The sequence below is a fragment of the Electrophorus electricus genome, chromosome 5 (assembly GCF_041902795.1).
Source record: "Electrophorus electricus isolate QZ-2024a chromosome 5, ASM4190279v1, whole genome shotgun sequence".
NCBI lineage: Eukaryota > Metazoa > Chordata > Actinopteri > Gymnotiformes > Gymnotidae > Electrophorus > Electrophorus electricus.
In genome coordinates, this window is record NC_137501.1 from 13050001 (window position 1) to 13075000 (window position 25000).

The 25000-nt window shown below is 49.0% G+C and overlaps 1 protein-coding gene across 2 annotated transcripts in view; it reads right to left on the bottom strand.

The window, feature by feature from the left end:
- dlc1 (DLC1 Rho GTPase activating protein) overlaps nt 1-25000 on the bottom strand; it is a 69761-nt gene that overhangs the window by 26453 nt on the left and 18308 nt on the right. For both annotated transcript variants that reach the window (XM_035529537.2, XM_081714216.1), the window contains exon 5: nt 22122-22155. In XM_035529537.2, coding sequence (XP_035385430.2) covers nt 22122-22155 — 34 coding nt within the window. The remainder of the gene's footprint in view (nt 1-22121; nt 22156-25000) is intronic.

A 25000-nucleotide genomic window follows, 5' to 3' on the forward strand; every position in this document is an offset into this window, starting at 1 on the left:
TACATACATACATACACATACATACACACACACACACACACATCTCCCCTTTCATCTTTTACTCTTGCTTTCTGTGTCATGTCGGTTTGACTCGTGCACTCCCCACCAGCGGGCTGAGTGGAGCTCTTTGAAGCCACCCCCACCAGAGCCAGTTCAGAGAGATGGAAGGTCTAAGGGCATGACCTGCATCCCATATGGACCAGCAGTGGAATCCTGAGTGATTGGCCCGGTCCAAGCTGGCGAGAGCGAGGAGTGAGGAGTAGGAGGGAGGAGTCAGGAGGGAGGAGTCAGGATGAAGGCGGGAGGAGTCAGGGTGACGGTGGGAGGAGTCAGGGTGAAGGCGGGAGGAGTCAGGAGGGAGGAAGGAGGAGTGCCACATTGTAGGATTCACAGTGTCCTCATGCGCCACCCACATGATTCAGCTACTTTGAGTAGGTAAAAGAGGGTGGGAACCAGTGGAACATCAGACAGAGGAGAATCAGACAGAGGAGAATCAAGACAGGAGTATCAGACAGGAGAATCAGACAGAGGAGAATCAGACAGGAGTATCAGACAGGAGAATCAGACAGAGGAGAATCAAGACAGGAGTATCAGACAGGAGAATCAGACAGAGGAGAATCAGACAGGAGTATCAGACAGGAGAATCAGACAGGAGTATAAGACAGAGGAGGGAGGTCAGCTCACAAAGGAAACCAGTATTTCCCTGGAGACATGCAACATCCAACTTCCAAACCCTCAAACACGCACACACACATGCACAAACACAAACACACACCTCCCACACACACACCTCCCACACACACATATGGCATGGGCTGTGAGGTTTCAGCCAACAGATTAGACCTCATATTTTTTCAATTAGTCATGCATGAAAATTGGTGGTTTTCCTTTGACATACAGTGACTGAGTGATCTTGAACAAATTAAGAACTTTAAAAAGTCCAGAATCAAAAAGAGGCAGATTTTGTGAGGACAGTCATTTAGTGTCCATTAGGATCAGAGACCACATCCCAGTCCCTGAGTCTACGAAGTACCGCCTGGTTGTTACAGATCAGAACCCATCCTTTGCGCGACAGATGAGTCCATATCCAGCTCCGTCTGTCAAGTTGACCTTTAACTTTCTCCAACACTCCGTCCCTGTTTTTCTTTTCGGTTTGTCTGTCCCCCAGAAAGACTCCGAAATATTTAAAACCCTCCCTAACCCAGGAGTTCTACGGCTAAAGCATGTAACATTCCACAGAGGGCACAGCCGTGATCACTCCCCAGCGCCCCGAGCCCTGACAGGAGCACTCAGACCTCCGTGAACCTTCAGCGTCACACTGCAGGACCCCAGTCTTGGCCGTGAAGCCAGAGCTGAAGACAAAGGCTGCCGGATCTTTCCACAGATACGAACGTTCAACCATGTCCACCCTGATGGTCAAGGCTTTGGAAAGCAACTTAGAGTCACAGCACAGCAATAAATCTGCTTTCTTAGGCAGCAGAGTCAGAACGTCCGTACAGATCTTTACTTTTGTAAGATTCATCGACTTGGTCATCTTACGTTTATCTCAAATTAAGGAGGTGATATTCTCTCTCTCTCTCTCTCTCTCTCTCTGTCTCTCGCTCTCTCTCTCTCTCTCTCTCTCTCTCTCTCTCTCTCTCTCTCTCCAGGCTTGTGTTTTATGATTCATGGCAATGTCATCACTTTCTGTGCTATAATTGGCAGCTAGCCGGTTACCGTGACGGCACATCGCCTTCATTCTGCCACCGCTACTGTTCCATTACAGCGAGTCCCCCCCCCCCCCCCCTTCCTCACCCTTCCAGTCTGCAGCACTCCAGATATCCAGAGGCCTTCGGAACGTCACCAATACTAGCCGACCTAATCCCTTGCCACCAGGCTGGCTGGTTAATGCAGGAGACAGCGGCTGGTGACTTTCAGACTGTTAGTTAAACAAAAAGCAAATGTCCCCTGAGTTACGAGGGATATTTCAGGGCTGGAGCATAAACCGTGGAATATTCTGCACTGCTGGCTAAAATCGGAGCAAAGTTTAATCAGCCTGCCATTTGGATCACCTAATCCCATGATTAGCTACACAGCTCCGATGTCCCTTCAGGCAAGAACGTGCCGTGCACAGAACCCTGGGTTATGGGTCTCAGAGGCTCCACGTTTTTATGAATGGTGACATCATCACAAAGTCGGCATTCCAATGGGCCAGTCAAATTGCTCTTTTCTCTTTACACACACACACACACACACACACACACACACACACACACACACACACACACCACACACACACACACACACACACACACACACATATGCTCCTTCATATTTCGCTGCGTGTTGGGGGTTCTGAGGGGGTGGTCGTGTCGTCAGCAATTCTGGATCCACTGTGGACTTGTTGACATACTGCATGGTGAAGGTTTCCATGTAAACTGTGAACATGACGTAGTACACCATAGCCACAAACATACAGGAGGTGAATAAAACACAGATTAAAGGGGTTTGTCTGGACTGGTGAAAAGCAAGTGAAAGTTCCCCAAGACAGTGTTACACTGCAAACTCAGATACTGTGTGTTTCAGTGCCGTTAGGACATGGTCGGAGATCTCTATCAGAAGACAAGATCTCTGTGTTGGTCTGGTAACTCTGTTGGTCTACACGGAGAGACGTCTGCGCTTGACTCACGGTGTTTGTCTCTCTGAACACAAAAGCCAGCTCAGCTGGCGGGTTTGTACTGTGTCGTGTTGAAACATGCGATTGGTTTAATCTACACAGCCTCTTGGGATCTCCATGACTAATCTGTCGGGAGAAATGTTCCCAGAGAAGGCTGAGGAGTGTTAGCACGAAGCACAGGACAGGAACAGTGTGCTCTAGCGCCAATGAGATTACAACTGATTGGTCCTTGACTTTAGAGGAATAGATTCCCTCCCCTCCCCTCCCCTCCTCTCCTCTCCTCTCCTCCCCTTCTCTCCTCTCTTCTCCTCGCTCCCCTCCTCTCCTCTCCTCTCCTCCCCTCCCCTGCTCTCCTCTCTTCTCCTCCCCTCCCTCTCCTTTCCTCTCCCTTTGAAGTCAGAGCTTTGGAATTCTCTGTGAATGGCACAGTGTTCTAAATGGTATGAATGTTTGAAAAGACGCTCAGACCCCAGTGTTCTAGAAGTCTCATGAGATGCTTGGAACCCAGTGTTCTAGAAGACTCATGAGACGCTCGGAACCCAGTGTTCTAGAAGACTCACGAGACACTCGGACGCCAGTGTTCTAGAAGACTCACGAGACACTCGGACCCCAGTGTTCTAGAAGACTCACGAGATGCCCATCCCCAGTGTTCTAAAAGACTCACGAGACACTCGGACCCCAGTGTTCTAGAAGTCTCACGAGATGCTTGGAACGCAGTGTTCTAGAAGACTCATGAGACGCTCGGAACCCAGTGTTCTAGAAGACTCACGAGACACTCGGACGCCAGTGTTCTAGAAGACTCACGAGACACTCGGACCCCAGTGTTCTAGAAGACTCACGAGATGCCCATCCCCAGTGTTCTAGAAGACTCACGAGACACTCGGACCCCAGTGTTCTAGAAGACTCACGAGATGCCCATCCCCAGTGTTCTAAAAGACTCACGAGATGCTCGGACCACGGTGTTCTAGAAGACTCACATGAAAGCACTCAGTGTAAATGAGCTTGATTTCAGTGAACACCTCAAAGAACGTATGCTCCCATGCGTGCAATCGGAGCTTTCCACCAGGGACCGAGAGACAGGGAGGTGTAGGTGTGTGTGTGTGTGTGTGCGTGTGCAACTGATCGCAGTATGTTTTGGTCTCTAACACTCTGGTTGAGTCAGACACACTTCTCTCTGGTCTGTAATCACGAGTCTTGCGGTCAGAGACAGTGTGCATGTCTGCTAAATGCTAATGCTAAGCTGACACGGCTCCTCTTCCAGGTCCTGATTGGCTCTTTAATGATGAACAGGTGTGTCCAGTCCTGCCTGATCACTGAGTGTTATTGCACGCTGAACAGCTACTCTGCAGGAGGTGGGGGTGGCCTGTCTGCTTCTGTCAGCAGCCCCAAAGCCTCGTGGGTCGGACGGAGAACCACAAACCACCAGACGTGCAGCACCCAATTAGAAGGGCGTGAGACAGCATAGCTTCATTCTGATGTGTGGTCAGCTCTGATTGGTCAGCGGGGAGCCCACAGGATGAAGCATTGGAAGACGGAGGGTTCTAGAAGGCCTGGTAGGTTTGTGGATTGAGCAGGACTATAACTGCCTCGAGACGTCACAGTGCAGTGTGGGAACGAGAGGCCAAAGATTAATCCCGCCCTTAAAACCCCCCTTAATCCCGCCCTTAATTCTGTCCAGATGGAGCTATGGACTCTTCATTACGGCAGGCTATCTATCTGTCACTGAGCAGACTTTGTGCTGAGAAACAACTAGCATTGGGACAGACACACACACACACACACACACACACACACAGAGAGAGAGAGAGAGAGAGAGAGAGAGAGAGAGAGAGAGAGAGAGAGAGAGTAAGAGATCGTTATCACCCTTATGTCTGAGTTCTAAGTTATTCTGTTGGAACGCAGGTGCATCTGGTGCAGGAACATCAGAGTAGCATGAACACACGATGACGAAACAAGATTTTACACGTTAAACCAGAGCCCGATAGCGGAAAACAGGCTTAGAGAATGGAACCAGTAATGAGTCTGGCAGAGAGAGACTTCCTGTCATTCAGTACGGGAGAAAGAGAGAGAGGGAGAGGGAGGGAGAGAGTGAAAGGAAGAGGGTGAGAGAGAGTGAGAGGGAGAGTGAGAGAGAGAGAGAGTGAGAGAGAGAGTGAGGGAGAGAGAGGGAGAGAGAGAGAGCGAGAGACAGAGGGAGAGTGAGAGAGAGAGAGAGAGAGAAAGGAAGAGGGTGAGAGAGAGTGAGAGAGAGAGTGAGGGAGAGAGGGAGAGAGAGAGCGAGAGACAGAGGGAGAGTGAGAGAGAGAGAGAGAGAGAGTGAGAGTGAGACAGAGGGAGAGAGAGAGAGAGACAGAGAGAGAGAGGGAGAGTGAGACTGAGAGAGAGAGTGAGAGTGAAAGTGAGGGAGAGAGAGAGAGACAGAGGGAGAGGGAGAGAGAGAGAGTGAGAGTGAGAGAGAGAGAGAAAGGAAGAGGGTGAGAGAGAGTGAGAGTGAGAGAGAGGGAGACAGAGAGAGAGCGTGAGAGAGGAAGAGTGCTCACACAGTCCAAATTTTCACCAGCAGAGCCAACAAAACACAAGATCATGCTTCCTCGCCTTCTGCTTTAGTCTATTCATTCAAAACGGCGTCACATGGCTTTGCGATGCCGTCGTACAATTGGCGTGCTGTTGTTTAAACAGTACACGGTTTGTTTTTCCATTTTCCGTCAGTTTTCTCGTTAGAGAAACAACTGCTGTCGCTCGCGCGGTGCCAGCTGACTACGGGCTGCATCAAACAGGGCCGTTATTGTATCTGCCATCTCATAGATAGCAGGCTGTTTGAGAAGTTGGGCAAAATAACGCAAAAAATCCCAGAAAACAACAACAAAAAACATCACCCCGGCTTGTTGAATTCCTCCACCGTAGCAGAGGTTGCCACGGGAACCACAAGCAAGCAAATAAACTATAAAAACAAATGAGTAATAAATATTCCGAACTCCAGGCAACCGCCAGTCGCTTTTTCCTAGATGAGGCTCGCAGAACGGTAACGAACTGCTCGACTTGTTGCGGGCATTCAGCCTGACCGGATTTTTCGCTACACCCGAGTCCGGGCGGAGCGGCGGGAGGCCGGGTTGGTCTTTACGTGTGTCTGACGTTAGAAACAGCAGCTCTGCAGGCAGCAGGTCAGCTATAAGGACAGAGTCAACCGGGGGAACTAAAACAGAGGTACAGGACGCGAGTGTGTGTGTGTGTGTGTGTGTGTGTGTGTGTGTGTGAGCAAAAGGGAGCAAGCGAGAGAGAGAAATGCAGAACACACGGCATCTAGATGGTTTTTCCTTTCTTTGTCGAATTTTGCTCTTCTTTTTCCCTCCCACCTCACACATACACAACCAAGCAACTGAGCAACAGCTTTATGTTGTGATCGCACACGCGAGCGCACGTCCTCGGAGTCATAATTACGCTTCAGTGCTCCGTCTCCCCTTTCGTTAGGTAATCATGACAGCACAGATAAGGTCAGAGTAGGGTCAGAGTTCACCCGGAAGAGTTTGCGTCTCGAGGATGGCTGCTGCATTCTGGTGCCCCCCCCAGAGCTGCCTGTCAGGACGACACTTAGGCTGTGACCCCAGGATTAAAGGGCAGAGGTCCTGGTGACACCTCTTTGTGTCAGAAGGATGCCTACATGGACTACGCGCCCCGAGGGGGAATTAGCCAGAACACTGACAATAAGGGTGTGTGTGTGTGTGTGTGTGTGTGTGTGTGTGTGTGTGTGTGTGTGTGTGTGTGTGTGTGTGGAGCACTTCCTCATCTTTGTCCTGAGGTAACGTTTTACTGCAGAGTTTATGTGTTTTGTCCACACTAAGATGGCTGACCGTGTTCAGAAGTCAGTTATCAGGCACTTCAGAGCGGAGGAACCCCACGTGCTGAGCCTGGACGTCGAATATACAGAGCTGGACAGAGATCCACACACACAGCCATGTTCTGTCTCACACACACAGGCCATGTACAACACACAAATCGCCCTGTTGTTAGAAACACTTCACACTGCCCTGTCAGAAACCGCCAGTCTAAAGCTCCGCCCCCTTCGCCCCCTGAGTGACTTGTGTATAACCTTATCAGTTATATCGCCGTAGTGATTGGCGCTAGCCCGCATCTACGGGCTCCCCGAGTCACTGGGAAACGCTCGTTGCGAAAGCGATGGAGGCGCCAAGGTGCTCGGAGCGCTCGTCACATTCCTGGAATGCGTAGAATGCCTCTCGCGCCAGTCCTGCCTCCTCGCGGAGCTCCCGGGCCCAGGGCTGGGAACGGTGTCCGCTTTCATGTCGGCACAATCGTATCTTGCGTGGAATTCCAGGAGGGGTTCCCCTGGCGGTCGTTAAAGCCGCCGTGAGCACTGCCGGGTCGTCTCTGCTCCCGATCTGGGTCAGAGTCGGGTCAGACCACGGGTGTTCCAGCGCTGGAACAGGAAACCGCGGATTCATGCGGTAACTTTTCGCAGCCACAATGTTCAGTCACGTACCCACATACTTGAGTGTGTGTGTTTGTGTGTGTGCACTCTAGCCCACAGCAGAACAGCTGTGTTACCTCTGGCCATCAGACCTGGCCCTGCCCTTTGACCTGGGCCTATCCATGTAGGGGACACCTGTACAGGTGCCAGACTCCAGATGAGGAAACTGCACGTTTTGCTGAGTTTTTAAAACATTTTGAGTTAAATCTTAGACCCCGAGACAGGAAGACAGACCATGAAAGCTTCAGTACTAGTTCAGCAGATTAGTTCAATCTGAATTTAACACAACAAATTATACTCGCTACTGGCAAATATCATCACATACCCCCGAAAATACACTGGCAACACTCATTTAACTTTCTCTCTCTCTCTCTCTCCCTCTTTTACTCTCTTTCTCCCTGTAAAGGAGAAGTCCTATAGCCTTCATAACGCCTGAGCTCACAAGAGCGCTATGTTTAGGAGCTCGAGGTGGGTGATGGCATTTCCTGTTTGTTGTGGCAGACTCACGAGGGGAGGGAGAGAGCATGTCTGACATTGGCAGGACGGGACGGTGGCGTCTCGGAGCGCCAGGAGCAGGTGTTGGATGTTAGTCTGTATTTCTCTTAGGGCCAGGCAAGGTGAGTGTGTGAGAGCATGTGTGTGTGTGTGTGTGTGTGTGTGTGTGTGTGTGTGTGTGTATGAGAGAGAACACTTGTGCTCACTGAAGTGGGTCTGTGTGTGTGTGGTGTTTACTCTTGTGCAGAAACTTTGTCAGTAGAGTTACACAACATTGTTCACGCACACACACACACACACACACACACACACACACACACACACACACACACACACACACACACTTTCATCTCATTTCATCCTTCGACTTTTCTATCTCTTGTCATAGGTGGTTTAACTTACAACTGAAACCGTCTGGCAAGGACAACACCACCTCTAAAAGTCAAAGGTTAACAATTAAACACATCAAGTCCAAAAAACCCAAAACAAAACAAAAGAACACTTGCATTCTTCTCTTCATATAAACCAAGTAGTAAAAGTCCTCTAATAAAAGTCTTCTAATAAAAGTCTTCTAATGCAGTTCATCCTCTGTCTCTACTAGCCATTACACAGGATATTGAACAATGAAGAACTGTGGTTGTGGTGTGAAAGAGAGATAGATAGATAGATAGAGAGAGAGAGAGAGAGAGAGAGAGAGAGAGAGAGAGAGTGTGTTATTCAAATTCTTAGCAGGAAACATCAAACACAACACAATGACTGCCTTCCCTTCCACTGAGAACAATACCATCAGATCCTTTAAGGCAGTGTTATTGTTAAACCACTGGATTCTTTGATTACATGACTAAGAAAACCTTGCATGACCACGCATAGTGAAATTAATCAGTTTTGCCTTCGTCCACGTTACACTGAATGAAACTTCTGACATCATTCTGATGTCACTTGTGCATCAATATGACATCACTCTGAAAGAGTCTCTCAGCAGTACGAGAGTGTATGTGCAGTGCGAAAGTGTGTGTCTGCAGTATGAGAGTGTGTGCTTGCAGTATGAGAGTGTGTCTGCAGTATGAGAGTGTATGCTTGCAGTATGAGAGTGTGTCTGCAGTATGAGTGTGTGTCTGCAGTATGAGAGTGTGTGTTTGCAGTATGAGAGTGTGTGTCTGCACTATGAGAGTGTGTGTTTGCAGTATGAGAGTGTGTTTGCAGGATGAGAGTGTGTGTGCAGTATGAGAGTGTGTGTGCAGTATGAGAGTGTGTGTTTGCAGTATGAGAGTGTGTGTTTGCAGTATGAGAGTGTGTCTGCAGTATGAGAGTGTGTTTGCAGGATGAGAGTGTGTTTGCAGGATAAAAGTGTGTGTGCAGTATGAGAGTGTGTGTTTGCAGTATGAGAGTGTGTGTGCAGTATGAGAGTGTGTGTTTGCAGTATGAGAGTGTGTGTTTGCAGTATGAGAGTGTGTTTGCAGTATGAGAGTGTGTGTTTGCAGTATGAGAGTGTGTGTTTGCAGTATGAGAGAGTGTGTTTGCAGTATGAGAGTGTGTTTGCAGTATGAGAGTGTGTTTTTGCAGTATGAGAGTGTGTTTGCAGTATGAGAGTGTGTCTGCAGTATGAGAGTGTGTGTTTGCAGTATGAGAGTGTGTCTGCAGTATGAGAGTGTGTGTTTGCAGTATGAGAGTGTGTGTTTGCAGTATGAGAGTGTGTGCTTGCAGTATGAGAGTGTGTTTGCAGTATGAGAGTGTGTGCAGTATGAGAGTGTGTTTGCAGGATGAGAGTGTGTTTGCAGGATGAGAGTGTGTGTGCAGTATGAGAGTGTGTGTTTGCAGTATGAGAGTGTGTTTGCAGGATGAGAGTGTGTGTGTGCAGTATGAGAGTGTGTTTGCAGTATGAGAGTGTGTTTGCAGTATGAGAGTGTGTGTTTGCAGTATGAGAGTGTGTTTGCAGGATGAGAGTGTGTTTGCAGGATGAGAGTGTGTGTGCAGTATGAGAGTGTGTGTGTGCAGTATGAGAGTGTGTGTGCAGTATGAGAGTGTGTGTGTGCAGTATGAGAGTGTGTGTTTGCAGTATGAGAGTGTGTCTGCAGTATGAGAGTGTGTATGCAGTATGAGAGTGTGTTTGCAGGATGAGAGTGTGTTTGCAGGATGAGAGTGTGTGTGCAGTATGAGAGTGTGTGTTTGCAGGATGAGAGTGTGTTTGCAGGATGAGAGTGTGTTTGCAGGATGAGAGTGTGTGTGCAGTATGAGAGTGTGTATGCAGTATGAGAGTGTGTTTGCAGGATGAGAGTGTGTTTGCAGGATGAGAGTGTGTGTGCAGTATGAGAGTGTGTGTTTGCAGGATGAGAGTGTGTTTGCAGGATGAGAGTGTGTGTGCAGTATGAGAGTGTGTCTGCAGTATGAGAGTGTGTGTTTGCAGTATGAGAGTGTGTGGAAGAGAGAGAGAGGGAGAGAGAGAGAGAGAGAGAGAGAGAGAAAGGAAGAGAGGGAGTGAGGGAGAGAGAGGGAGAAAGAGAGAGAGAGGGAGAGAGAAAGAGAGGGAGAGTGAGAAGGAGAGAGAGTGAGAAGGAGAGAGAGGGAGAGAGAAAGAGAGGGAGAGTGAGAAGGAGAGAGAGAGTGAGAAGGAGAGAGAGGGAGATTGGCAGACAAGAAGTTAATGAAAGACAGAAAAGTAAACAAGCTTCGGTGAGTCTAGTGAAGAGTCACTGGGTTTAGGAAAACAGTCCCCTCTCTCCTAAAACACACATAGCCTTCAGAGTGTACAAGGGCATGCCAGGGAGAGAGGGATAGAGGGAGGGATAGAGGGAGGGAGAGAGAGAGGGAGCGAGGGAACTCTCCATAAAACTCTCCTACGCACCTCGCTACTGTTGACTCACACATAAAGCACGCCGACACGCTTTCACGGTGTTTGCACAAATTAGCCACATGCTAAACCTTACAGCACGGTCAGGGGTGTGTGTGTGTGTGTGTGTGTGTGTGTGTGTGTGTGTGGAGGGGTGCTCAGAGAGTGGAACAGTATAATGGTGACCCATTTGAGATGTAAACTGTATCTAATGTAGGGTGCAGTGCATTTCAAATCCTCAGCATAACTATTAGATTATGGTAACACAGAAAGCATGAAGGATGAAGACAGAAACAGCTTCAGAGGAGTGTAGAATGTGTTTACAGAGTCCAGAAACACACGTACACACACACACACACACACACACACACACACACACACACACACACACACACACACACACTAACATCACTGACTCTGTTGCATTCTGAAAGTGTGTTCTGAGAGTGTTTTGAGAGTGTACTGTGTGTTCTGAGAGTGTGCTGTGAGTGTGTTCTGAGAGTTTATGCTAAGAGTGTGTTCTGAGAATGTGTTCTGAGAGTGTGTTCCGAGAGTGTGCTGAGAGTGTGTTCTGAGAGTGTGTTCCGAGAGTGTGCTGAGAGTGTGTTCTGAGAGTGTGTTCCGAGAGTGTGCTGAGAGTGTGTTCTGAGAGTGTGTGCTAAGAGTGTGTTCCGAGAGTGTGCTGAGAGTGTGTTCTGAGAGTGTGTGCTAAGAGTGTGTTCTGAGAGTGTGCTGTGAGAGTGTGTTCTGAGATTTCCCCCATTCGCTGGGTAAAGACTCTGAATGCTGCTTTCAAGGTACGTAACTCCATTAGCGGATCAGCGCTGACGCTGCTAACTGCTCAGAGGCATTTCTCCCATGCGCCTGGGACGAGCTGTGGTGGGCGCCTGACCTTTCACCAAAGAAGGCAGTCAAAGGATAAAGCTATGTGCTAACACGCTAGCCCCTTCTGAACCAAAACGAAACAGAGATTAGAAGTCTGGAAGGGCTTGTGTGAAGAGCGGAGCCCTGGAAGCAGAGGGAAGGGAGAGATTTTAGCCACCGTGACCTCAGAAACAAGGCATGTTTAGAACAAAAACCAGGTCAAATCCATGAGCAAACGGCTGCCGTTTAGCCAAGCTCTGCGCCCACTGCGAGCCGCACCTCGGTTATTTGCGGAGAACATCTGTCGTTACTGACACACAGAGAGAGGTTTTCTCATTCGCGGAATCTCTCAGCATGTTTGAAGCCGTTTTCGCTTTCTTTTTTAGTCAGTCACACTTCCTGTTTCCTGACGCCCCTTGACCTTTGACCGTCGACATATCTCAGTTCAAAGAGGACCGATGAGGCATCAGAGCACACTTTCTGCAGACCATCAAAGCAGAACTTCTGTGCGAGTATGATGTACGTTTACCACAGCACCACAAAACAACAACAAACAAACAACACCCCTCCCCCACCTTCTCCAAACCTCTCACTGGCTGTATGTCTCCCTCTCTCTCTGTCTCTCTCTCTGTCTCCCTCCCCCACTGCTATTTCCTGGCCAGGGTTTGTTTATATTGAGCTTTGGGTGTTGTACTGAACATCAAGCCCAGTTTAAGAGTACATAGACAAACCTGAAGGACAAATGCTGTCCATTCAGACACTGCATGCATGCAGGCATGCATGCACACACACACACACACACACACACACACACACACACACACACACACAGTCCATCCGCTGATGGCAACGTTCAGCATCTTTCAGCATCATCTACCTCTAACCTCGCCCTCTCCTCATCCTATACCTCTAACCCCGCCCTCTCCTCATCCTATACCTCTAACCCCGCCCTCTCCCCATCCTCTAGCTCTAACCCCGCCCTCTCCTCCTCCTCTACCTCTAACCCTGCCCTCTCCTCCACCCTCTACCTCTAACCCCACCCTCTCCTCCTCCTCTACCACTAACCCCACCTTCTCCTCCACCCTCTACCACTAACCCCGCCCTCGCCTCCATCCTCTAAAGATAACCCCGCCCTCTCCTCCACCCTCTACCTCTAACCCCACCCTCTCCTCCTCCTCTACCTCTAACCCCACCCTCTCCCCATCCTCTACCTCTAACCCCGCCCTCTCCCCATCATCTACCTCTAACCCCGCCTTCTCCCCATCTTCTACCTCTAACCCCGCCCTCTTCTTTATGCACAGGCGCCAGTCACAGGAAACGCGTGCACCAGTCACGTCAGCGTTTAACCAAACTGGCAGCTTTCGTCTTCCAGTGCGACTCCTCTCAGCACACACACAGATATTTTGTTTATATTTTAGTATGGTCACACACCCGAACACGAACACAAGCCTGTCGGAGAACTAGTCAGCAGAGCGGGAGGAGACACACACACAGGAGCGCAGGTGCCTCTGAATGGCTGTGCTTCCATCAGGTCTGGTCACCATGGTGCAGCTGTGCCACATCTGTGCCACACACACACACACGCACACACACCCACACACACACACACACACACATACACACACACACACACACACGCACACTTTGTGTGTACTCTAGCAATTACCTGTCAGGCCACACACTCCACCTCCTCACGTGCACACATGCACGCACACTCCCCCCTCCCCACTCACACACACACACACTCACACACTCACACACTCACACACACACACACTCACACACACACACAAACACAGAGCAGAGATGACACAGCACTTTCTTTCTTCCCTCTGGTCTTAGCCAGCAAACAGCATGCTCCACTTAATCACACACACACACACACACACACACACACACACACACACACACACACACACACACACACGCATAAGATATTCCAAGACATGGGTAGAACAACAACCAGGATGATCTGTAAATGCACAAATTGCACACGCGCGCACACACACACACACACGCAGAGACACACTCACCGGTGAGTGCGTGTGTGCTCAGCAGGCCTGCAGTGGTGGGTCTGAGGAGGTGTCCGAGGGCTCGCTGCACGAGCAACCAGCGTGCCGGGCCGCTCATGGTGGGCTCCGCAGCGGCTCAGTTGCAAGGATGGATGGACGGACGGCTCGCTCCGCTTCTCACGGCTAGGCCCTGCCCCATTCCCAGACAGCCCCACCCCTCCCAGGGCGCGGTCCTCCCGATGATGCAGTGAGCACTGGAGAGTTTCCACCTCACTGTATGTGTGTGTGTGTGTGTGTGCGCGTATGTGTGTGTGTGTGTGTGTGTGTGTGTGTGCGAGAGAGAGAGAGAGAGAGAGCGAGAGAGAGAGAGAGAGAGAGAGAGAGAAAATGAGAGGGAGAAAACAAGAGAAAGAATGCTCTCTCTCTATCTTTCTTTTCTCTCTCCCCCTCTCCCTCTCTCTCTCTCCCTCTTTCTCTGCTAGTCTGCTCTAAAGTAAAATGTCATTTCAGCAGCAGTGATTTTAGAGGCTGACATCATCTCTTCTCCCTGCACATAGTTACACACACTGTGCTGATCACACACACACACAATCTGCTACTCCCTCTTTTCCAAAGAAAACCAATTTTTTGGGCTAGGAACTGAACAGACATCTTAAATGGACCATTATTAACATGCCAGAGAGCAAATGTGCCATACCAGATTATACCACATCACACCAGGCCATAACAGGTCGTAACAGGGCATACCAGGTCATAACCCCCTACCACCAGCCCGGACCGTTTCTCTTGAGTTCAGACTCAAGCAGGATGCACCCGTGGGAGATGATGTTGTGCACCCTAACACTCCCACAGCAGTGTGTTCCCACTGAGGGACGCGTGTGAGGACATGGCAGACCTCCTCTTCCTCTCTGTCTCTATTCTGCAGTTCCTTGTTCCCTCTTGTACTGTCTTCAGTTCAATGTCTTTTTCTTTCTCTCTCTCTCTCTCTCTCTCTCTCTCTCTGTCTCATCACTCTCTCTCTAAATTCAGTTCAGTTCAAGGAGTTTTATTGTGATGATAAATAATGATGTATTTGCATTTCCAAAGCTCGAATTACAGTCTGGGAGCATTAACGAAAAATAAAACATGTCAGACATTGTAGTTTGTGCAATAGAAATGTGTTAAAGTGACAATGGGAGAGGAAAAACAAACAAACAACTATCACAAATAAACAAAGACCAAAACAAACAAACAGCCATCATAAATAAACAAAGACCAAAACAAACAACCATCACAAATAAACAAAGACCAAAACAAACAACCATCATAAATAAACAAAGACCAAAACAACCATCACAAATAAACAAAGACCAAAACAAACAACCATCACAAATAAACAAAGACCAAAATAAACAAACAACCATCATAAATAAACAAAGACCAAAACAAACAAACAACCATCACACATAAACAAAGATCAAAACAAACAAACAACCATCATAAATAAACCATCATAAAAAGGTTGAAATAACTGTTTTCCCATTACAAGTGTGAGCTTTCCTGAGAGAGCCATCAAATCTCACACTTTTACTCTTTCACTCTTTGGAAATTATTTTGGATAAGAAAGTGCAGCTCTGTCTCCTCTCTGTCACAGCTCTGTCTCAGCTCTGTCTCCGCTCTGTCTACACTCTGTCACAGCTCTGTCTCAGCTCTGTCTCCGCTCTGTCTACACTCTGTCACAGCTCTGTCTCCTCTTTGTCTCTGCTCTGTCTACGCTCTGTCTCAGCTCTGTCTATGCTCGGTCTCTACTCTGTCTCAGCTCTGCCTACGCTCTGTCTCCACTCTGTCTCAGCTCTGTCTAAGTTCTGTCTCAGTTTTGTTTTCTTCATGCAGTCAGTAAACACTGTGCTCTTTTGCCAGCCAGGGTTTCTGGAGTCTGCGGGTGTCTGTAGTCAGACGGGCTTCACTCAGTCCAGACTTCATCCAGGAGACTTCATCAGTTTTCTTCTGTTACTGTGGTGAGTCCAACACAGTGCACTGCTTGCTCTCTCTCTTTCTCTCTCTCTCCCTCTTTCTCTTTCTCTCTCTCTCTCCCTTTTTCTCTTTCTCTCTCTTCCTCTCTCCCTCTCTCCCTCGCTCCCTCCACAAAGGAGTGGAGGAAGTGAACTTTACTAATGTTCTGAGTAGGGTGTAGAAGAGATGGGCACTTAGAGACTTCTAGCTTGTGTGTGTGTGTGTGTGTGTGTGTGTGTGTTTAGAATGGCATGTCTGCATTGTCTAGGAGCATAAATTCAAGATTAGTGCTGCAAACATTCCCAGATACACACCACTGAACCATGAAAACAGGGCTAATTAACCAGCCAGAACACACACACACACACACACACACACACACACACACACACCATGTAGTCAGGCTAATTGGCCACCTATGGAACATGCTACAATAGTTTATCAGAGCTTAGGCACACACACACACACACACACACACACAGACACACAACATGCATATACACACACCACACACACAGACACACACACACACACACATGGGTGATAAGCTCTGTTTACTCCACTTTTCGTCTTGTAATGGTCCAGAACTCACCAAACACATGTACATGCACACACGCGCGCGCACACACACACACACACAAATACACAAATACACACATGCACACACAAACACACACACACACACACACACACACACACACACACACACACACACATGCATGCACACACATAGTCAACCACTCACCAAATATTCCAAAAAGTGTAACACAGTAAATGATTCTGTGTGTTTGTCAGGGACAGCAGGTCTTTTCTCACACTACACACTCTCTACATACTGTGTGTACTTTACTTAAACCAGGACATGTACAAAGATACTGAGTGCTTCAGAAAAAAGACATGAATCCCCTCAAAACCCTTTAGGTACACACACACACACGCGCACCATTAAACTTTAATGAGAGCGCACACTTTAACACAGACATCCCCTGAATAATAAGTGTGGACTGGAAAAAATAGGAATATTCCCCACACAAGTGACCTACTTTAAACCCCAACAGTTTCTATTTCACTCAAACTCACACACACACACACACACACACACACACACTGCTGGAACTGTCAATAAAACATCCTTTTAATCCAGTAACCGGTAAATGAGGAGATTTGCAGTTGTGTTTAAGGAAACAAACATGACACGCTGAGCTGTGTGCCCTTATCAGACAGACACATCCGCCATCTCTCTCTGTCTCTCTCTGTCTCTCTCCGTCTCTCTCTGTCTCTCTCTGTCTCTCTCTCCATCTGTCTCACCCCTATTTTTTCTCTCTTTATCTCTGTTTGTCTCTGTTTGTCTTTCCTGCCGCACTGATAAGAATGGCCTACAGACACATAGAGAAAGAGAAAGAGGGGGAAAGAGAGAGAGAGAGAGAATATTTAAGAAAAACCCCTTTACTGACAGTCAAGTGTCTACAAGTGACCCAGAGCCCAAACGTGTGCTCCATATCTCACAGGTATATAACACAGCAGTGACACTCAAACACTCAGAAAACTCTACCCCAGTGTGGAAGAGTCTCTACCCCACTGTAACCCTGTTCCCCTCTCAGCCAAGTGGTCCACAGACCCCTAAACTCACCCCCACGCCCCCAGACCCCAAGAACCATAAACTCACCCCCACACCCCCAGACCCCAAGAACCATAAACTCACCCCCATGCCCCCAGACCCCAAGAACCATAAACACACCCCCACGTCTCCAGACTCCTGCCCCCAGCATTGGACTCTCCCTCTCTTTCCAAATGGCTCCCTTTGCTATATATCAATTTAAAAGGAAATTCTCTCTCAGCAATACTGAGATGCACACACTTCCAAAAATGATCTCAAATCAAATCTGTTATTATTTTAAGCTTTTTAACAGGAAGTGGAAGGAGGTGGTGGTGTGTGTATATATCTATCTCCAGTCTGGATATCTCTAAATCAGGACACCTTAACGGGAAGGGGGATTATTTTTCATAATCTTGGGGAACAAGGGAAAATTCCTGTGTTTGTCATTTCCTCACTGACGGACCAAAACAAGCAGTTTTCATAGTTGTCTGCAGTATTCCAAAGGCTCCTTAAATCCCGGCACCTGTGACATAGCGCTCGCAGGAGGTAGCGGGGGCGTGCGGCACTGGGCCCGGCCCAAACTACCGCTCCTGACGGGAAAGCTGAAAACCAAAAAAACCCTGGACTGCTCGTCCAGGAAGTACAGCGACATTCCTTTCCGTTTGTTTCACACCAACACGCAGACACAACTTTAAGGAGAAATCAACACACATATATATATATATATATATATATATATATATATATATATATATATATATATATATATATATATATATATATATATATGTGTGTGTATACACACACACACATATTCAAATATGGTTATTAAAATTTACATATGCAAATGTGGAGACGTGGTACACTCAGCCTGCCCAAAGGAATAAAGCAGAACTGTAGTCCAGCACCATTCAGTCCAGTCCCAAATTAGACCAGGTTCTGCTCCTGCTCCCTGCAGCCTTTCCTGACTTGGTTTAGGGATGTGCGCAGGACCGGAGCAGACCGGAGAAGAAGGGATGGCCTGTGGACTGGATTATGAAGCTGTGGTCCAGTCTAGCCACTTCACCCAGCAGAGCCGGCCACTCCGAGGGCAGTCGGACCACCGGGGTCACGACACGCCGACCCATGTCACTCCTAATCGCACTGCATTAGCAGTGTTCATTAGTGTTGATCTCTTAAGATCAGTGAGGAGAATTCCTGTCAGAATGATGTCCACATTTCATTTCTCGGGAACTTTTTCAATGAACCAGGTGTTCATCCAGACAAATCGTGGCGTGAAACCCAAACCTTCAGTCACGTCTTTGACCTGTAAGAAGCATGCTCGTGTCTCTGCGCATTGAGGATGCCAGTAGGAAATAAAAATATTTCTAGGAGAAGAGATCAGGGGAAGAGCCTGGACATGCCAGATCCAAGACGACGGTATTCCTTGGAAGCATGACCTTAATCAAAAGAACTTCAGGATGGCGAGGGTTTCTGGCATTAACTGGAATTACCCCCCCCGCATAGATGATGAAGCACTTCCTTTCTACCTCCTTCCCTGCGTAGACAGTGCGCGCCACATGACAGAGGGCGTACCGGGTTACGAGTGTCCCTTTTCCCAGAAACCCTCCAGGAAGCCGCCGCTCCGAGTGAAAAGTCATCTCGTATGTTTATGCCGAAGTTCTCTGGGCCCCCGCCCGTCTGGGCTGTTTTTAGGAAGGTGGTGTCGGCTGTTTTTAGGACAGTGTTCCTACGCCACACGGTGTTAAAAAGACCATGCTGTGGGCGGGACCAGACTGCATAGCTCGCGTGGAGATGGCTGCCATGACAGCTGGAGTTCAGGGGGCGGGACCAAAGCACTGCACAGGTTAGAGCTTTTTCAGTGACTATTAGTGACTTTATTAATGTATATTCATATATTTATTTAAATATTGTTAATTTATTATTAAACCAGTGTGATGTAGATTTTCCTCAGGGCTATGGTTTGGAAAACATGTGCTCCAATGCACGTGAGCGTGTACATTCATGTGTACGCGCACTTTCATGTGAGCGCAGACTTTCCCGCGAGTGCCTACATTCACGTGAGCGTGAGCGGGCAGATCGCGGCGGTGGCATTCTGTTGACAGCGCACTCACACGCCCACAGCAGGTCACGCCCCACATTATGCTAATCGCTGTGACCTTGCCCAATCAGACTTCCCCCAGCTGCTCCTGGGGCCGGCTGGGCGGTTCCCTCCATTTCCCTGTACACTCAGGGCTGTTCCAGAGCTCACTACAGTGGGCTCAGTTCTGAGGACAGGCCTACAGAGGTCAGCAAACCCACCTCTGTTCTCGACAGCTTCCTGCTGGGGGCGGCGTCACTCCAAAGGGGCTGAGATCAAAGACCTTGGGGCCTGAGAGAGAAAAGTGTGTGTGTGTGTATGTGTGTGGAGGGCTATTCACAGATGACTACAGGTACCGAGGTAACCACGGAGATAAGAAGCCAAAGCCCAGAGCTCCTGCGTTTGCATTATAACAGCCAGCCGTAAGACTTCAACGAGCCACCACTGTAATTTGCACTGACCCGAGATCAGCGCTTTGATGTTGGCCGGCGCTGTTTAGATTAGGAACCACTCGGGGTGAAAAAAGGCCAAAAGTGGTCTGAGATCAGTGAAGTAGTATAACACCTGGGCAAACATAAAAGAAGAGTGAGTGGGCGGGGCTAAGCAGCAGCGTGCTGAGGGTGGGCGGGGCTGTCCAGCAGCCCTCATTTCCTCCTTGGTTCACACACTTTGTGGGCAGGGCCACTCACACTGCTACCTCTTCTCATTGTGTTTTCTACCCCACTTCACCACCCTCAGTGCGCATGGGGGCACTTCCTGCCCTGGCGGAGCAGGGGCGTCGGGGGGAAAGAGTGACCTGACTATCACTCTGTGATGACGCTCACCTGTGTGAAGGGATCCTGGGATCAAGATGACCGAGGAACACCAGTGCATCTCATCACACACATGTTCTGGATCACACACCACTGTGTCTCTGATTGATGGATCCCACACTTCCCAGTCCTCCCACTCAGCGGTCAGGTGTTTGCACCAGTAAGTTCGAGCTCTGGGCAGGTCCGAGGACGGCTCTGTGTGGCCATGATCACACTGACGCCTGTGATTACAAGAAGCTGTAGGCACACGACATCTCATGCGGCTGTAGTCACGTGGATCAGATGACATCATGAATCTTGCACAAATACATGCGACGCTGCAGTACAATAATACAGGGTGAAGGACACACACACTCACACAGATGACTCACACACACACACAGACACACACACACACACACACACACACACACAGACAGACACACACACACACACACACACTCACACACACACACACAGACACACACACACACACACACAGACACACACACAGACACACACACACAGACACACACACACACAGACACACACACACAGACACACACTCACACAGACACACACAGACACACACACAGACACACACACACACACACACACACACACACACACACACACACACACAGACACACACACACACACACACAGACACACACACACACACAGACACACACACACACACAGACACACACACACACAGACACACACACTCACACACACACTCACAGACACACACAGACACACACAGACACACACACACACACAGACACACACAGACACACACACAGACACACACACAGACACACACACACACACACACACACTCACACACACACACAGACACACACACACACACACAGACACAGACACACACACACACAGACACACACACACACAGACACACACACACACACAGACACACACACACACACACAGACACACACACACACAGACACACACAGACACACACACACACACACAGACACACACACACACACACACACACACACAGACACACACACAGACACACACACACACACACACACACACACACACACACAGACACTCACACACACACACAGACACTCACACAGACACACACACACACACTCACACACACACACAGACACACACACACACACACACACACACACACACACTCACACACACACACACACACACACAGACACACACACACACACACACACACAGACACACACACACAGACACACACTCACACAGACACACACAGACACACACACAGACACACACACACACACACACACACACAGACACACACACACACACACACACAGACACACACACGCAAGCGCACACACACACACACAGACACACACACAGACACACACACACACACACACACACACACAGACAGACACACACACACACACACACACACAGACACTCACACACACACACAGACACTCACACAGACACACACACACACACTCACACACACACACACACACACACACAGAAGGGGAAGTGGCTGTCAGATTTCCGAGCTCGGTACCCTGCATAGCAGCGCAAACAACAAAAGAAAGAACAGGCCTTTCCCCGGTACTGTCAGAAAGCCTAGCTGTCAATCATCTTTTCGTCCCGCTGTAACCCCACCCACACCAGAATGAAGCGAGACTGGGTCCTGGCTTTGGGGGCGGGGCCACAGACTGCGTGTGCAATGTTAGGAAACAGATGAAAGTACAAGGGAAAGAAGAAGCCTCCATCTTCTACTGATAAAGAGAGGCTTTGATGAACAGAGAGAGCTTTGTGCTGTCTCACACACACACACACACACACACACACACACACACACACACACTCGGGATCTGTGGGCCACAGGGGGTCATTATGTAACCCAGCCCCTGATATGGCTCCAAGCATCTGGTGCTCAAGTGGCTACTCATCACCTGGAAACACTTCTGCCCCTCGGGGGTCTCGGCGGAGACCCCGTGCCTCGTCGCGGCAAACACACCAGCCACACATACACCATCACCCAGTATTACACACTCCCTTTTTCTCTCTAATCCACACACACACATCACTGAAACGGCAAACACACACCCTGGTCAGCGCACACCACGCCGACTCTGCACGGACGAGAACCGGAGTGTCCGTCTGCCTTCCCAAGCGCCGGGAAAACACAACCGCCGCCACCAGCAACGGCCCAAAGGTCGCAAAGGTCACGCGTGCGACTACCAGTCTAGCATGCAAAGGACTACATTACCCACGTACCCCACTGACAGCAACAGCAGGCGAGGTGATGAGAGGGCGTGTTCAGCACTTACCTGCTCTGTCTGTCCTGGAGAATGCAGCGCAGGTCTGAAAAACAAACAAGCAAACTATTAGCTGACAACAACTGCAACAACAACGCTGTATTCTGTGTGCAGAATTTTTTAAATAGAGAGAGACACACATGCAGAGAGACACAGAGAGAGAGAGAGAGACACACACGCAGAGAGACAGAGAGAGAGAGAGACACACACACGCAGAGAGACAGAGAGAGAGAGAGAGAAAGAGAGAGAGAGTGAGAAACAGAAAGAGAAGAGCGAGAGAAAGAGAGAGAGAGAGAGTGAGAGACACACACGCAGAGAGACACAGAGAGAGAGAGAGAGAGAGAGAGAGAGAGAGAGAGTGAGAGAGAGAGAGAAGAGCGAGAGAAAGAGAGAGGGGGGAGAGAGGGAGAGAGAGAGAGGGACAGTGAGAAACAGAGAAAGAGAAGAGCAAGAGAAAGAGAGAAAGAGAGAGAGAGAGAGAGAGAGAGAGTCTCTGGTTTATTCAGGATCTGAGGTCGACATGCCATTTTGTAACCTTAACAGGGCACACACACACACACACACACACACACACACACACACACACACCCATACACACCTCTCACTGTGTTTTCTGTATGACCGTCCCAGCACGACGCATGTTGTTACGGGGTGGAATGCTCTATGTGGTTTTAACCGGGAAGAAGAGGATGGATGAAAAGGGATGAAGAACAGATCACCTGCACATCCTCACCATGGCAATGGTGAGTGTGACATATAGCCAGCACGTGCGCGTGCATAACCCAGAAACTACAACGGACACGCGAACAACCTCAGTTCCGGCGGCAGGAGATGCAGTTCCGTCCGGGACTGTCTCCGGCCGTCTGGTGAGATATGCCACTTTCCTGGCTGTGTTGACTTTTCCGAGGGGTGGCGCTAGAATTCCGGACCGCTTCACAGGGTGGAGAACTGAAGGAATGCAAGGGGTCTCCCTTCGTCAGACCTTCGACCCCAGAGCTCACGCTCTGGGCGGTGACCTTTCACCTTTATAAATCCACAGGGCCCTGGAATGGGTCCACGTCTGACCCTTGCACTGCACCCAGGCGTCTCAATCTCTGCTTGTGTGTGTGTGTGTGTGTGTGTGTGTGTGTGTGTGCGTGACAGATAAAACTGATTGGTTCACTGTTTTTCAAATGCTTGATCCCTCGCTCTCTCTCTCTCTCTCTCTCTCTCTCGCCATCATGCGTTCCTCTCCTCTCTTCTCCTCTCCTCTTCCTGTTTTCATACGGAACCTCCTCATCATGGTGTTGCCTCCTAAAAAACTCCAAGCATGATGGGCATTTTTAATATACTAGAGAAACATGTTTGAAGGTCTGTGTGTGTGTATGTGTGTCTGTGTGTGTGGTGTGAGGAGTGAGACAGAGAGAATGTCCTTCAAATGTCAAATGAAGGCAAAAATATTAATGTCTCAGCTAATTGACAAAGCGATACACTGAGGGCCAGCACCGTGTGTGTGTGTGTGTGTTTGTGTGTGTTAGTGTGTGTAGCTCTGTGGTACACCAGGTGCTGTGATCATCACCGCACGACCAATCACACGCCACTGATTATCCTTCACCGCAACATGTGTGCGATGTAGCCTAGTAACCACACTTCACAACAACCACACAGCACAACAACTGTACAGCCTAACAACCATACAGCACAACTCCATGTATCATAGCAACCGCACATCACAACCACACATCACAACAAACACATCACAAGATATATCAAAACCACACATCACAACAACCACAAATCACAACAACCACAAATCAGAACAACCACAAATCACAGTACACATCACAACAAACACACATCATAAACACACCTCACAAGCACACCTCACAAACACCTGAGAGGGATCAGGCACTCAGATCCAGCCCTGCTCCTTAAAGCCGAGCCTGTTCTCCCAGACTCCGCTGGAGGGAGCGGAGATGACATTCTTGTAAACGTTCCCGCCCGGTCACACGCGCTGAAAGGCCTGTAGGAATTCTGGAAGCAGATCCTCCACTCCGCCTCAGACGCAGTAGTGACGGAAACAGGCAGTGTGTGAGGATGAGGATGAGGAATGAAGAGTGTAAAGGAACACGCGTTCACAAAGCCTGTTCTAGCTCTCCGCTACGGCTGCGTAAACGGGAACGCTTTTTAAATGCCAGCGTTAAAACGCTCCTGTCTCCTGTTTCCCTTCCTTTCTAAGAAAGAGAGAACGTTCTTGCTTGTGATGATGGGATAAGACAGAGCCTTCTCTCACACACACACACACACACACACACACACACACACACACACACACACACACACACACAGTGTTAGCACCATTAGTGTTGTTAGTGCCCCTGCTTGTCTCCCTGCCTGCTTCAGTCTGCCCCCCAGAGGCCAGGCCTCGACCGGTCACTTTCTCCCCCCGCCCATTACAACGCGCCTCATGGCTGCTGGATTACGGCTGGGATTACGGCCCTCGTGCTGGACTCCACAGTGGCACACAACGCCTCCAATTCCCACAAGCCCTTTCACGAACAAGACCTCATGAAGAAGTGGAATTTTAAGTTGCCATGCTTTAAATAACATGTTATTTATTATTCAGATATACATTTTAACATTATTCATTATTTATTTTTTAAATATATATATTTACATTATCAATGATTTATTATTCATATATAAATGTTTCTCTTTCACATTATTTATGAGATATGTAACATATGTGCGCTAAAAGCATGGGGGTTTGAAAACGTTTAATATGCTGGCAGGCATCGGGGCCCTGGAGCTGTTTTACGGGAACGCTCAGATGAGCAAGCAGGATTAATCCTGGAGAGACCTGGCTCTTCCCAGGGTCTCCGGCCTTGTTCTGCACTGGTCCGGACGTGGGT